This window comes from Copadichromis virginalis, linkage group LG13, assembly GCF_057382275.1.
Source record: "Copadichromis virginalis isolate Kocher_CV1m ecotype Utaka linkage group LG13, C_Virginalis_male_GT1.1, whole genome shotgun sequence".
Classification (NCBI taxonomy): domain Eukaryota; kingdom Metazoa; phylum Chordata; class Actinopteri; order Cichliformes; family Cichlidae; genus Copadichromis; species Copadichromis virginalis.
The window spans coordinates 9,387,116-9,402,948 of record NC_140630.1 but is presented as its reverse complement, the minus strand read 5'-3'; the positions used below and the strand labels follow the sequence as shown (position 1 = coordinate 9,402,948).

Here is a 15,833-nt window from a genome sequence, read left to right as displayed (position 1 = left end):
ATAATGTTTCAACATGGCTGGAAAAAAGGGGGGGGGGGAGCTATTCCTGCACCCCTAACCACCTCTGCCTATTCTTTCCTGTTAAAAACATTTAAGTTTGGGAAATCTGTCTATTTAGCATAACAACAAAGTTCATGTGGGATTGAATGATGCTCTGTTTTCTTCTTTCTGCCATCATGCACACAAGCGTAATCTATAATCCTTAGAGCAGGTGCCAACATGGCCTTCCTTTGTGGGTTTTTGCTGAAATGTTAAAAGTGTGTGTTTCATAACCTCAACTGGGCCTGGATCAAATCGCATGTAGAATAAGTCACGGAGACGTTTAATGTGCTTGGAGTTGGGGATTGTTTTCTCCAACAGAAGAGATTTCCCTACCTGGTGCCCAGAGCAGATTTGCGAAAGCCGTTTGATCCGGGTCTCATCCCTATCTTAAACAAAACACAATACGTCACCTCTGTTCTGTGGCTATTTCATCACCTTTGTCTTCTGTTTTCATATTGCAATGCATATGTTATGTAATGTATATAGTGTAAAATAAAATGGGTTTGTTTTACATACTGTATAATTGCCTATATTTTGTTTCAGAAGTGTAACAGATTTATGAGATGACAGGTTAACACATTAAAAAGATGGAACTGAACCATTTGGGTCTTGGCGTGGTCATTTTGTGGTCACAATTCAGTGAAGGTCGTTTTCACTGATGACGTGGTAGGAAAGGCACTTTGTGTGGCTGACGGGGTTAAATGTGGCTGGGTGGCATGTTACAGCTTTGCAGGAACCCTCAGCAGAACAGCCATTGTTAATGTTGGAAACACCTGTGGCATTTATACTGTGACAAGTCATAAAGGATGCTAGACCTCACCCAATTGTCAGGCAGACAAGTGAAGCTTGCACAAAAACTGGGTCCCTGCAACAGGAGACTGGGCCTCATTTACTACAGTATTTGCATGAAAACATTCGTACCCTGCACAAAAAATGAGTTTGCATGCAAGTTTGGATTTATGAAGAGTGTGTGGCAGCCTATTTTGTTGTCACCACCATGCCTATGTTAGTAAGTCAGAATCATTCGTAACATATAGGCTTGATCAAGCTCCGTACAACTGATATTATCGTGGTGATGAAGTTGTAAAAGAGAAGTTCGCATCTCTAAGACAAAAAAAAAAGGAGAAAGTCTGACTGTAGAAGTTAAATAATAGTGTCTGATATTCAATGGTTAATGTGAAAAACAACCTGACAAGGAGAAAACGGGTGGAGGGCAAGGATCGTGTAAGACATTTACTGCAGTAAAAGAAAAATTTACGAAATGGTGCCAAGAAATTATTTTGTAAGCGGCCTGTACACGCAGGTTTGTGCATACAAGCTGTAAATTAGTAAATGAGGCCCAGTTACCTCAAGCATAGCAGCAAAACGTCTACATTATGGCTGAAGAATAAAGTTTCAGAATTATTGCTGGAAAGGTGGCAACAGTGAATCGTGGGATGTATTTAGTTTTTAGTGTCACCAAAGTTTGTCTTCGTAGTTTGAGATTGTCCAACTGTTGTAGAAAGTTGGGAGTGATATTACTCTGTTTTCAGACTGAGTGTTTTAATCTTAGTACTTAAAAAATTAGGGGAAAAGAACCAGATTCCACAAATTATACAGTCTGGACCTTTATTCAAAATTCTGACATTCGTCTTTCTTCACAAAACAATTCATAGAAATAATCAGCACAATGACAAAAATGTACATTACTGTCTTTCAGCAAAATGTTTAATCACGAACAAACATACACAGATTTTACCTGCTTAGTATTTGTTCTCCTGAGTATATGCAACAATGTAATTCTGGGTATTGCTTAAAATCATTAAGAAGACTGAAAGAAAGAAAGATGAGCTGGAGTGAAACTGTTTAAACGTGCGATACAACGTTTTTGTCAGGGTGGAAAAGAAAAAGGAACATGTTATAGAGGAAAGAAATGGAGTGAGACTTTTTACAGTGTGGGGCACCATTCATCACACATCTAATGTTAACTGACACAAAATTATATTGTTTTTAACCATGGAGTCCTGTTTAATTTATGTTGTTTACTGCCTGTCTTTTTGCTAGTCTTTCGCTCTACAGCTTAACATAATAACACTGAATATTAGCAAAAGAGCTCAATGTTTACTGTATAACCGCATCATATTTCCCTCAGTGTGAAGGATTTTGTAATTGAAACATAAATCAGTTGCTTATATCTGTACAGTGTTTATACAGCGTCTATAAGTTTTAAAGAAAGGAAAAACAGCCTCTATTTTCTCTCATTAGTATATATGTATGATGTACATGCATGTATTATACAGCATCTTTGTTCATGTGTCACAGTGCCTGTTTGCAGAGCAGTGCTCATACAGCTGTGCCGCGGTTCATCTCCAGCTGGACCAGTTTGGGGTTTTTCCCCGGTGACTCATATTCACCATTATTTTGACTTTCTGGTGTCTTCTCACCTCCTTTCTCCTTTTTCTCATCACTAGTTCTGTTAGGAGGAAAGAAAAGGGTTTAAATTGAATACATGTTTTTCCTTTCAATCTTGCCTTCTTTTTGGCATCTTTGTTTCTTCAAGTTAAAGAAACTGCAGTGCCAAGCCAGCCATGTGTCTAACTCCATGATGCTACACTATCTTTCTTACTTTTTCTTGAACAGTTTCTTGAAAGAGCTCCTAAAGCCTCCTTTGTCTTTGCGACTCCTCTCGCTGAAGGGGGTGTGGTTACTGTCCTCCGTCCCACTCCTCCACTTGGACTCATCGCCCCATGACTGGATTCCTGTGTCCTGATGTGGTTGAAAACAATATTTCAGTATTTACCAAGAAAATTAAGAAATAATACTAAAAATATGAATTTCATGTTGTCAGGTTCTGTGGTTTTAATGTTAAAATGTAACAGGCAATTCCTGTACAGACATGATAATAGTTCTTTAATAATAGATGTTTGCTGAAACCCACTATGCTGAGCAGTCCATGAAGATCAGGGCTCTGCTTGTCATTGTCCGCTCTGTTCGCCAAGGGAGTCTGGACCTTACGGGAGGGGGTAGAACTTCCTTTGCTGCCTTTACTGCTCTGGCGCTCCAGTTTGGCATGGCTGCCCAATCCCACCCTTTGGAGATGGTCTGATAGAGGTCCACTATCCAGACCACTCACTGTGTTCTCCATTTGCAGCCCATTCAGTGACTTAACAGCAGAGATGGCATACATGTCGATTATGAACATCTACAAAAATGATTCTTCAATATTTTTATATATCTCTTACAAATAAACTCACCTTGCTCTTACGTTGGCTGGCCTGAAGGGGGCGATGCTGATTGCGACGCATAAGAACAGCTTCGTCTGGAGAGACACAACCACGGTTGGGCAGTTTGCTATAACCATTCCCTTGGCTTCCTATGTTGCCAAAAACATCGCGGGTAGTCGACACATTTGTTGCTATTCCGTGATGTGACGCTGGGGGGGCTTTTGGGCACTTCACAAAGGCAATGTCAATGGAGGAATCAGAAGAGGCAGAAGAACAGCGGTCCAACATAGAGGTGTCATGAAAAGAGCCTCCATCTTCTTCATAGAGGTTCTCCAGCCCAGGGGGATCTGGAGGAAGGAGAAACTCTCCGAGGGCATCTGCCAGAGCAGATCCCGGCTGAACCTGGCGGAACTCTGCAGGTCTGGGAGGCAGATGATGCTGGCACAACATTGACCTCTCAGAGGGCTCACTTTCTGGGATGCTGCCAAGACCTGAAAGCAAAAAAACAAACAAACAAAAAACTGAATTGTTGACTGATGTAAAATAAGAACCAAAATGACAAGTTGGGGAAAAGGGAAGTTTGGGAAGTTTCATCATGTCCCAAAAATAAAATTACTCTGGGGAATCATCTGTCTGACGCTGAATAAAATACTGTGATAGGAGATGCCCAAATACTGCTTTGGTTTTGTATTTAGGTTTTCTTAAAGAGGATGTGGTTAAAAAAAATAATCATCAAGCCATCAAGCCCCAATCAAGCCACAAACAATGGATTTAAAACTATATAATGTAAAAGTTGACCTGGGACATCAGATAGATACCGATGAGTTTAACTCAATTGTGCCCTGGATTTTAATTTTACTTGACTCGGTTTTTTGATGAAATTGGTACTTCTTATTCAAAATGTGCACAGTGGTAAGCCAGTCGGTTGGCATGCTGACACCAGAGCATCCTGTGCGATAAACATCCTTTGTAGTGGCCCTGTGTGCTGACGTTTTGAAGCTACACTTTTAAAAAAAGTTCATGATGAAGTATGAAGTGTTGTCTGAGGATGTCTAAAAGGAAAGGTGTTAATTCCTGCTCCAAAGGGCTGCATTTGAATGCTGGGAGAGAACAAATTGAACTTGAAACATTCACTTTCCCACGCTGTAAAACTCCATGCCACTATCATTGCTCTAGTCCAATCATCTTTCTGTTCTCTTCTTCAATCAGCCTTTAAATTGCAATGCTCAACTTTCAGTCTCTCTTGCAGTCTCCTTTGTGCAATCCACCTCCTCCCCATTTCCACCTCACCAAAGCCCCCAACTTATCTTCATTACCGCCAGCATCTACACTCTGGGGGGGTCCTGCCCTTTTCCATTCTGCTGGGAATTCTTTATTTCGTTAAATCACGCTCAGTTCCTTCTAATGATCTCCTCTTATTGAACTATTTTACTGACCTGTTGGTTTGTGGTTCCGTGAGTCCAGCTCATGGCTGAAGAAAGGGAGGCGGGAGGGCCACTCTGCATCATAGCAATGAGTTTCAGTTTCTTGGTCTCGGTCCCAATCTTGGAAACGGTGCGACTGAATCTGTTCCAGGAGACACTGCTTTCTGCGCCTCACCTGGTTGGCATGTTCCCTGCAGTGAAGAAACAAAGAAATAAACTTTGTTTACAGCAGCACCCGACAGCTTTTTACAGAAGAAATCAAGAAATACTGAAAGGTTACTGGACTGGTAGGAAAACATGGCGAGTATGTAACTGCTTTTATACCTATATTTTTTAAATGAGAAAGCAATAACAAATATTAAGCATTTATGTGTGTCTGTTGCTTTCCAGGAATAATCTACTTAGCTTTAACTCTTATTCATTTATTAATGTCTAACAGAAATGTCTGAGTCATGTAAACACTACATTAAATGCCCGGTAAACTGAATACTCACAGCATTGCACTGCTGCAAGGGTACGGTGAGCCAGTGTTGCTGGCTTGAATCCCACTCTCTACTGTCTTTAACAGCTGTTTCATGGTAGACCTGCAGGGGTGCACAGCACAGAGAACATTAAGCTCCTTCACACTGAAAATGTTTTGTTTAATGTTTGTTTTAAAGTTGATATTTTTCGAAAGATGGTAATCCTGACCTCTTCACCTCCTTGCGGTTGAGCAGCAGAAGCTCCTGATTGTGCTGGAGGAGGTGGTGGTACTGTGTAGTAAAAGCCCTGAACTGCTGTATGCACACCAGCAGCAGATAGTAGTCTGGATGCTCTGCATCAGTCTGCCTAAGTAGTCCCTACACACACACACACACACACACACACACACACACACACACACACACACACACACACACACACACACACACACACACACACAGATAGACAATTTAAATATTCATACATCAGATTTAATCTTCGGTTGTAATAATACTGAGTTGTTAATTGTCGTTTTATTTCTGTTTCTGTTTACTGATAACCTTTTTCTGCATGGTTTCAGAGTATCGTATTTGTATCAAGTTTGTGTGTTGCAGGATATGAACATATAAGGACAATTCTGGCAGTGGTGTTGATCCAACCTGTAAAAGCAGCAGGTACTCAGGGATCCTCTGAACTGGCTGAAGCAGCAGAGTGTAGAGGGAGGGTTTGGATTCATCACCTGTTATGTCACTCTGATAGCAGCACCACACAGTCAAGCACAATGCAGCACAGATGGACCAATCAGCATCAAAGGGAAAAACACAGCAGGTGTAAGGACTGTGAATTTCGTCATTTGTCTGAAGCTTTTATATAAAACAAGGCTTGAAATGAAACTTGACAGGGCTTCCAGATACTTAAGTTACCTCCACTCAAGCAATTCTGAGAGTATCTGAGAGTTAAATCAGAAATCGACAGATATGCTGGCGTTTTTTGGTGATATGAGCTGTAAGTTTCTGGATTTTTTTTGTTTTTAGAAGTATGCTGGTATTCTTTTTCATCCTGTCCTCCCTGCTCTGCCCCGTCATGTTACATTCTGTGCTTTTAAAATTAATATCAAAACCTGTCATATTTCACATTTTTCTGTTACCTCAAGCAAGGCCGAAGACTTCATGGAGCTGGTGGCCAGCATGTTGACAACTGACAGACAGTCTGGAAGCTCCTTCAGGTAGGACACATAAAAATCCAAGAAATCACTCTGGAGGAAGAAGGAGAGATATACTGCCTGAGTTTGCATGCTCTTTATATACACTGGAGACCTTCTGCATTTCTCTCTACCTGCATTTAGTGCACGAAACACTTCCCTGCACTATCAAATCTGCACAGATTGGGGTGACAGAGTGCTGAAGGAGAGTCATGCTGAGACACACTCGTGGGGATGCAAGACTGTACAGGGAAGCTACAGCTGGGAGTACGGCCAAGTCTTTAGAGCACTGGCAGACACCTTGGAGAAGGATGAACTGAAAAAGCATCAGACTCGTGGGACACCCATCCCATAAATCCAGTTCATCTAGCAGGGAGAAAAAACACTCTCCTCCAAGAAGATCAACAGCACCCTCCTGCAGACTGCACAGGTATGGCATATGAAGGTGGACCTGGGGAATAAACTATACTTCCACCTGACAATATTTTGACAAAGGAAAGAAGATGATCCTAATAGGACTGCCAGTCCCACTGGAGGATGGATGCAAGGAAACCTCTGTGAGGAAAACCACTGTGCAGGATGGCAGATCTGACTGTTCTCAGCTGAAATTGTTGCAGAGGTTTTCACTGCTTGGGCTGTTGGAGAATGCTTATTGGTCTGAAAGTAGCAGGAAGAGAGTGGATGATAGCAGCACACAGGTTGGTGGTGGTGGTGGGGGGGGGGGGAGCATCTTGCTCTAGAATCGGTGTGAGCTGGAAGCCAGGAGAACGATTGGGATAGACCTGCCAAGAAGGGGACCTTGTGCTCATTGAAGGTTGGAAACCATATGATTGGATCGTTTTATGGCTGAAAGCTACAGTCACAAGTTAAGAGACTAAAGACATAAGCACTTTGCATATATGAATTTGAACGTGTTTATAACCCATCATCACACATTTTACACCTCCAACCTTCACTGTCAGATTAGTGTAAACAGTTCTTCATTTAATATATTCAACAAGGTGCTGGAGCCATTTATCAGACGTTTCAGTCTGTATTGACATGACAGCATCTCACAGTTACTGCAAATTTGTCAGCTTCTCATCTATAATGTAAACTGGATGGAGCGTTATCCTGCTAAAAGCAGCCATCAGAAGATGGTACATTGGTTATAAAAGGGTGGACATGGTCAGCAACAATTCTCAGCTGGTACTAAATCGCCCAAGGCATGCCAAGCAAATATCCCCCACACTATTACCAGACTACCAACAGCCTCAACAGTTGATACAAGGAAGGATGGATCCATGTATATATATTGTTCACCAAAAATTCTGATCCTGCATCCAAATGAAACAGCAGCAATTGAGACTCACTGTGACGATCCTGGGTCAGTGAGCCAGCGTTTTGTGTATTATTATTGTATAATTTATTTGTGGTTTGATTTCTAGTGTTTAGTATGGGTTTAGTTCTCTGCCAGTCTGTTTCCTGTTTTATTTTGAAGGTCAGTGTCTCAGGTCATTGTATTCTCTTTTGTGTCCCTCAGTCTCGTCAGGTTTGATTGCTCCCAGCCGTGCTCGCCTTGTGTGTCTCATTTTTGTGTTACTGCCTTTTGTATTTAAGCCCCGTGTTCCCCGTGCTTAGTGTCACGTCGTATCCTCATTCTGCCCTGTGTGTTTAGTTTCCAGTCCAGTTTCCAGCCCTCCTAGTTTTGTTCTGTTTTTGACGTTTGCCTGCAATAAAGCAGTGGACTTTTGAGTTTAAGTTCTTCCTCCAGGAGTCTGCATATTGGGTCCTTTTTCCTGCCTGCCGGCACACAGCCATGACACTCGTCACACCAGGCAATGTTTTTCCAGGCTTCTATTGTCTATTTTTGGTATTCTCATGTGAATTGTAGCCTTATTTTCCAATTCTCAACCGACAGACCACCACTATATATTCATCTGCTGTTTCAAAGTTTGATATGTTGTGCATTCAGAGACACATAACTTGATTGTAACAAGTTAGTATATCCTTCTTATCAACTCAAAGCAGTCTGGCCATTCTCCTCTGACCTCTGACATCAACACGGCATTTTCACCCAGAGAACTGCTGCTCACTGGATATTTTCTCTAAACCCTAGAGATGATTGTGTTGGAAAATCATAGCAGATCAGGAGTTTGTGAAATACTCAGACCAGTCTGTCTGGCACCAACAACTATACTATATACAAAGTCACATAAATCACCTTTTTTCCCAGTCTGATGCTTTCTTTGAACTTCTGCAGGTCTTGACCAATTCTAAATGCCTAAATACACTTAAAAGATTCTTATATTATTTCAAACATAGCATAGAAAAACAAACTGCGCAGGCTAAGAAAGCTGAAAAGGAAGTCCATGAAAGATAGATTCAGATAACTGATATTGAATCAACACCTTATTAGAAAAATGGAGGGAGTGCATATGTAGCATTCACTGCCTGCTGGTTTAAAAGATGTTAAGAATTCAAAGACTTTCATTTTATTTACCAGTAGATGGTGCTCACATCAAAAAGGACAATATCCACATTTCGTTTTGCGCTCTCATTCTGTGTTTACCTCTTTACTTGTAAGCCTCATGAATATATCTCCCATGATGCCTTGCCACTGGCATTTGAGCACACGTTCTTGAAGAGTATGAAGGAGCTCAAGGTGCTGCTGGATCAGAAACCTCAAAGAGCTGGGAAATGGACTAAAAGTAGAACAAAAGGCAGCAGATGTTATAAACATCAACATTCCTACAAAACGTGAGAAAACCTGCATTTGTGTCAATTAGTGTGCCATCTTGTGTGGCAGACATCTGACAGCAGGATAAGCAATTTAAAACAAATACAATCATTCACAAATAACATTTGACCCAGTTCAGCGATGGCACCATTTCACTGGTGCTTTCAGTCATTGGGAGCACGTGTGCTGAAGCTAAGCAGTGATTGCATTAACAAGCTGTGTGGAGTCTCTTTAACAGAGTGTCTTCTCTGGTGTTTACAATGTGCCTTTATTTAATTTGTTTATTTCCTGTTCACCCTTCACTGCAAGCACTCAAATTAGATCAGGAATATATTCTTGCGAGTGTTGATTTGTGTGTCTCTGTGTGTGTATCAGGTAGGGGTTAGTGGTGGCTGGGACATTTCTTCTTTCCAAAAAACTGCTTTACATGTCTTTTTCTTCAATTATCAGTCTGAATCGAGCCATCTTAGGGTGTCAGCAGGCTTTACCGTTTGTCTTTGGAAGTGAGGGCTTCTGATCCGTTAAAGGAGATGTTTGCCTTCAGAAGCAGAGAAAGGTGGGACACGTAAACTCTCTCAGACTCCAGCAGCTCCAAGGCTGCTCTCTGTCTTTTATCTGCACATACAGAACACAATCTACTTTAAACTCTGAGAATAAAGAGGATTATTCTATAACCATAAAAGACAGACAACTGCAAAGGGGGCCAGGCTTACTGGCTGGCCTTTACTACCTGTGTATAATATTTTTTGTAATATGCACCTGTTATAAAACCTGCCATCAAACATAAGGCAAAAGCTGGTTAAAACACCTTTTTATATGGTCATGTATGTTGACTAAAATCCCATTTTAACAATTATATTTATATATTGAGTTTTGCTTAAATTAAAAAGAGTGGTGAAACTCCTACCCATAGTTCTGTCTGGAGGTGGTAAAATCCACCTACTTCTGCCTTTAAACTTCCTCTGACTACCAAGTAATGCATGATTCAGGATGTAAAAAGAGACTGTGGTTTAGTGGGTCCGTGCATAGATATGTGGACTACCCACAGTAGTATGTTTATCAGCAGAAACAGGTGTATTTCTTACTTATTTCAGTCTGACTATTGGTCTCAGGACAAGATCTTTGCTGGTCCTGCTCAGACGTGGAGGCTGCAACACACAAACACTAGTATGAGCAAACTGCCTCTACGAGCCGGTCATTTTCTCGCTTACACTCTTTGCATAGTAAATGTTGAAATACACAGACTCACTCTGAGTCGACGTGGTGCTCCTCGGCGGTGACCCGCTGCTCTGCATATTGGGGAAAAAGTGCTGAATACCACTGAGCTCTGATTGGCTGGGCACACAGATGTGTTCATCACTGGATGCTGTCAGCACATCAGCCTTGGAGCTCTTTCTGCTAGTGGCCCGATCAGCACAGGTGAAGGAGAATTAAAAAGAGCGCTTATTTGACAAAGTTACATATGAAAGTTGAACTTTTTGGGTCACCATTAGGGAGCTGAGTGGGATGATTGAATAATTACTGTGAATAATTTTTATATGCGTGTACATTTATTAAAACTAGCACCTTTTTCAAAATGTTGCAGCCCTACCTGTGTGGAACTGACATCATATCTTTGTTTTCTGAGTGCAGCAGTTCTATCCTCTTCTGAACATCTCTTTGTCTGCTGGAAATGTCCCTGATGTGGAACAACGCCACATTCAGCTCCTCCTGCAAGAAGATTAAAAGGTGCCAGTAGTTTTACTTTGGTAGACTGGGAAAGTCACTATGCTGAAATGGGAAGTACCAGGGTCAGATTTTAAGGGGAGAATTTGGGATTCAAATCCAAAAGAGAGAATTTCTCGTATGCATGCACATTAAAAAAATATTAGCAACATAGTCCATGTTGAACTGCCTGTTGAAAAGAAGTGTGAGAGTCTGAAAGAGTTGCCTTCCTGCCTAATTAAATTAGTTTACAGTTTACAGAGTCCAAGTCAGATGTTCTAAATTATGTTTCAGAGGCCACACCAAGAGTAGACTGTGTATGTGTGTGTTTTTACTGTCTAGCTTCTCCAGCACCTTAAATGTGTTGAGCGTGTTCTTGAGGCCCATTATCTTATCATCCACATCAGTCTGATGGGCCTGCAGCTTCTCTTCCAAACCGTGGTCCTTTTGACGCAGCTCGCACAGCTCCCCCAGCGCCGCCTGGAGCCCCTCGCGCAGCTCAACCACCAGACCCCACAGCTGCATCACAAGGAGCAGTTTAACATGTAATGTTTTCACCAGTGTGCTTTGCTCCAACTTTGTTACAACTTTGTTACACTTGATTCTTTGTGCTTTTGGTGCGTTTTGACTTGTTTTGTGCTGTCTTTTAAACCCTTATCATTATGTTAACCTTTCCCTGATTACATTCCATACATAGAGAAATCTTTATCTTGCTTTGTTTTTTCTCTGCTCTTCCATTCTCAGTTTTCTCATGCATAGCTGATTGAATTTACTTCACGGGCATAACTGAATCAGCTCATGGGAACATTACATGGGTTTTGCAGCTCTCTCTTGTCCTATCTTTCCATCGCTCTCTTGCTTTTCTTTTTCTCTTGGTCATGTGAAAGGCATCAAGCAGGAAACTCAATAGACCATCTGTCCTGTTTGCCTTATTGCTCTTATTCCTGTGTAATAGCTGACTATGCGTCTATACACCTGGAGGCTACAGCTCTAAGGAGTGGCTAAATAATGATTCATAGAAGCATCTGCATCTACTGCAATGCATAGATCTTAGTATTTACTCGTATCAGCTGCCAATATTGAGTTTAGTTAATCTGAATAAGAGTGTTATTTAAATAATACTTAAGAGAGCATGATGTGCTAAAGTGAACTCAATTTGGAGACTGAATTCTTATACTGTACAAGTGAGTCCTGTACTATAAATTATTCATAAAGTATTTCACATCCTCTGTGAGTAAATAAGAGCTTTTGTTAAAATGTGATGAGACCTGGTGCAAATTTAAAAGAGCCGAAACTTTATTTTAAAACTTTGTAAACAGCATTTTTCTTGTGTGCTCTGTTCACTTTTGGTAGTCCATACTCATTGTGATGAAAATGCTTCACTATCTCGGGCAATATGCTGTCTTCTGATTTGGGTTATTTGTCTGCAGAGTCCAACATTGGATAACTCACTCTTCTTGCTCTTTGTTTCACTTCATCATAAAATAAAACCAATCAAATATTCTTAAATTTAAAAAGTGTGAGGCACAGTGAGTCTAAATGCCAGCACTGGTTATGTTGATATCTTGAGCAAAATCTACTCTAGAAAGAGCACAGTGTTTGCTCAAAGTCACCAACACAAAATGTATTAAAAATGTAAAAAAAATATATATATAAAAGTTTTACTATTTAAAGAAACATCTTGTTGCGTCTTCTGATAAATAGTGACAGAAAGGCTCGGTTGTTAATAGACAATTTAAGTCACAAACCAAATATTATGTAATTTATTGGTAACTTGTCTAAATGAGCTTGTTCTGATTTGATAATAAAGCTGGGATTATTCATGTTTTTTTTTTTAGCTCACCCATTATGAGGCATAAACAAATAAATATGAAGTGTGAAGTGTTTAAAAGTTCTTGATTACCTGAGAAATCCCCTGGCTAGCTTCTTCAACATTTCCCTCTGTATCTAAGGAGAAAACATGAAAAGCTGAGTGTGGTGTCCACACAACATCTGCTAAATTTCTGTGAAAATGTTGATTGAATCCACAGACAAATCCACTGTTAAGCGTTTGTTTGTTAAGCAAGTATGGAAAAGGCATGAAAGAGGTTGCCACAAGAAAACCCCTTTTTTCCCACCACATGTAAATTAACAGTTTATTTACCTTTTCTTTCTCAGACATTTAACACATCATGTAAGATTAAGTTCAAAGAAAAAAAAAAGATTAAGTTAAAAGAATTTCTACTTGTTACATCATTGATAATTGGCATCGCTAACAGATTATTTATCACACTTATTCAGGACAAAAGACCACAGAAAACAGGTTTGGTTCATGCATCTCAAAAATTAAAGTAGAATAAATATAAATTACACAGATGATATTCTATAAAATAACAAACTTTTAATATATTTTTATATACAAGAAAAGTTGCTCCTCATATTATCTGACTCCAAAAAGTTCAGTGAGTTTCATGTTTTGTCTTGAATCATAAAATTCGGCGTAACTGTTAAATGCTCTGAATTACAGAGAATTGTGATCATGTAATTTCAACAAACTGTAAACGTCAAATGAATTTCAACCCACTCAAAGTTTAAAAAAGCCTGCGCCGTGAGCTTTCTCTGTCGTGTGATTAAAGTCATTAATGTCTGCATTAAACTCTTTTCATCAACCTCAGTGTAACCTAAAGTTGTATCCACATGTGGCAACTTCAACCAATTACAGGGAAAGTAACTGCTGGTGATGCAAAGTGGGCGGGATTCAACAAGGTCCATTCACTCCAATGGACCTTTTTTCTAATAGCATTCACTTACTCAAGGGCTCTGTTCAAGGCAAGCGAATTACTACCAATAAGAGAACAGGATACCCTTGATTGACATAATGTGGTAGTAAATATATTAGAAGGTTACCTAGGTAACGGGTAATCTGAAACCTCTGCACACGGTCGACTGTAAAGCAATGCACGACAAGCAAATTGCTTCCAGCGTGGACACAGCTTAAGAGCTTGACTACCATGCCATATGTCAATCAATAGTATTCCTCACTCTCATTGGTAGTCACATTGCTGGTCTTGAAGTCTATCACGAGCCATGTTCACTTCACATCACCAGCATCTTTTCATCTGTAGTCGCTTGGTGATCACCACATTGCTGCAAATTGCTTTCAGCATCACGGCAGCTTCAGACTTAGTGTGTGAATTTATATTATTCACCGTTCAGCGTGTCTGCATTTCCTATGTTAAAGGTAAAAAAACAAAAACATTGCAGTGTGGTTCATGGCAAATATTTCATGCATTTGGGCACAGTTGATGGTTATAGAAAAGTACAATGCTTGTGTCTGTTGCGAAAATGTCACAGGTCGAGGCTACTGTCAAAACTGCACGGGGTCATACGAAACACGTTTTACATATATCATCATGCATAAATGATGAGGAGCATGAGCACAATATGAGTAACACTTCTCGTCCGTGAAAGAGCAAAACAAGGAATGTGTCCCACAATGAAGACTCTCTGTCAAATTTCCTCTGGCATTTTGAGTTTGTGCTTTTGGCTTCAGCTGTTTCAGGCCAAAAAAGTTGACGTCAACATGTTACATCAACATCTGTCCCACAGTGACCTCAACAGAAGATGCAAAAAATATTTAAATTTATTGCCATCAGGAAACCAAAAGGATTTTGTGACATTTTGATGTTGCTTCTGCACTGTATGTCTCATTTGGTAACAAGTAGCAACAACTGTCTGGATAGTAAGACATATTTTTGGTATAGCATTGGACTGCATGTTTAGTTCATCTCATACACGCTGGCTTTGTTCTCCAAACAAACCTAAATCACAGCTTGCGTTCAGCTGGTAACCAACAATCAGGACAAAAAGGTCAAAGCTGCGTTTGGTGTACTTTAGCGTTGATGTGAAACAGCAGACATTTTGGCTTGTGAAAACAGGAAACAAGCAGGAGTAATTGATAACATTAAAATCATCCACATCCCATTTAGGTAAACCCTTCTAAGGTTCTTGACCCTGCTTGAATTAAATGAAGGATAATTAAAATTATTTTTGTAGGTCACAATCTTGATGTACTGTTAAAATAAATTAAAATAACTAAATAATCCCTGTTTAATACCCATATTAAATACTTAAAAATTAAGAATTTTACAAAGATATCATAATGTTATTTATATGTGTTCACCAGGCTTTATGTTTAAGGTTTGTTTTACAACACTACTGCTGCTCATTGGTTTTTATCCCTGTATCATACATCTTTGCAGATGCAGCTGGTCCAAGAAAGGCAAAGTAGCTTTGTGGCTGGTTATGCAAATTTTGGTATCACAGCCCAGTAAATATTTCAGGACTGATTGAAATGTAAAGGAATGATGAAAAAAAAGAAGAAAATCTGATATATGCAAGGAAAAAAATCATTTTGAACTGCCAAAAATATTCTTTTTGGTTTTGCCCTGTCTTATTAGAAAAAAAAGAAAAAGAAAAACTTTACTAAGCGTTCCTTATTCTTTTATATGTCCCCATAAATTTAGTATATTAACCTGCTGGTCTGAAAACACACATAATAAAGAGGATATCTTGAATTTTGACAAGCTGTAAGTAGCAGTTTCTAGACAAAGACTAAGCATTTGGTTTTTGAAAGTAAGAATAAACTGAATATTATGCATATTAGCTGCAAATACTTGTCTGAAACATCTCTTCAGAAGTTTTTTAAATGCTCATTTTACCTTCTGTCTTCTCCTCTGTTTCTGTTTTCTCACTCTCCATGTTCAGATAATCCTGGCCAGTCTGGTACAGTGTACTTCACAGCTGTCCAGTTCTGAAGTCCCTTTTCCAGCTCTGAATGACCTCACTCTGCTTCTCTGCCTCCCTCTCTTCTGAGCAACCCTATCTCTCGCTGTGATCGTTCACTTTCTCTTGTCCAAAGCATGTGAGTCCTATGATTTCGCTTTCGTACAAAAAGGTCCTTGTCTCCAGAGAGTGGAAGGATGGAGGGGAAAGATCAGGAGGAGAGAGAGAGAGAGACATTTGTTCATCATAAAGTCACATACTGTAGCCAACTCATTAGATTTAAGGAGGCGTGACTGGTTGCTAATGAGGATAGT

General features: G+C 40.0%; 1 protein-coding gene across 1 annotated transcript; it reads right to left on the bottom strand.

Moving 5' to 3' along the window:
- Positions 1-1,639: 1,639 nt before the first annotated feature.
- arhgef33 (Rho guanine nucleotide exchange factor (GEF) 33) lies at positions 1,640-15,612 on the bottom strand. Its single transcript, XM_085477164.1, has 17 exons — positions 15,456-15,612; positions 12,659-12,702; positions 11,110-11,274; positions 10,643-10,761; positions 10,301-10,449; positions 10,137-10,199; positions 9,540-9,666; positions 8,884-9,016; positions 6,279-6,386; positions 5,791-5,883; positions 5,360-5,508; positions 5,164-5,253; positions 4,682-4,860; positions 3,276-3,736; positions 2,960-3,184; positions 2,648-2,787; positions 1,640-2,494 (listed from the first exon to the last, which is right to left on the bottom strand). Exons 1-17 carry the CDS (start codon positions 15,493-15,495, stop codon positions 2,365-2,367), a joined length of 2,415 nt encoding a protein of 804 aa, XP_085333290.1. The 5' UTR covers positions 15,496-15,612; the 3' UTR covers positions 1,640-2,364.
- Between the last annotated feature and the right edge of the window lie 221 nt (positions 15,613-15,833).

What these genes read in the sequence shown, in the direction of transcription:
- arhgef33 (XM_085477164.1), bottom strand. Translation starts at nt 15,495, where the DNA reads ATGGAGAGTGAGAAAACAGAAACAGAGGAGAAGACAGAAG. An exon ending in ATGATGTCAGTTCCACACAG is followed by an intron (nt 10,450 to 10,642) that starts GTAGGGCTGCAA and finishes TCGGGCCACTAG; the next exon opens with CAGAAAGAGCTCCAAGGCTG. An exon ending in AAGAAACTGTTCAAGAAAAA is followed by an intron (nt 2,495 to 2,647) that starts GTAAGAAAGATA and finishes TCCTCCTAACAG; the next exon opens with AACTAGTGATGAGAAAAAGG.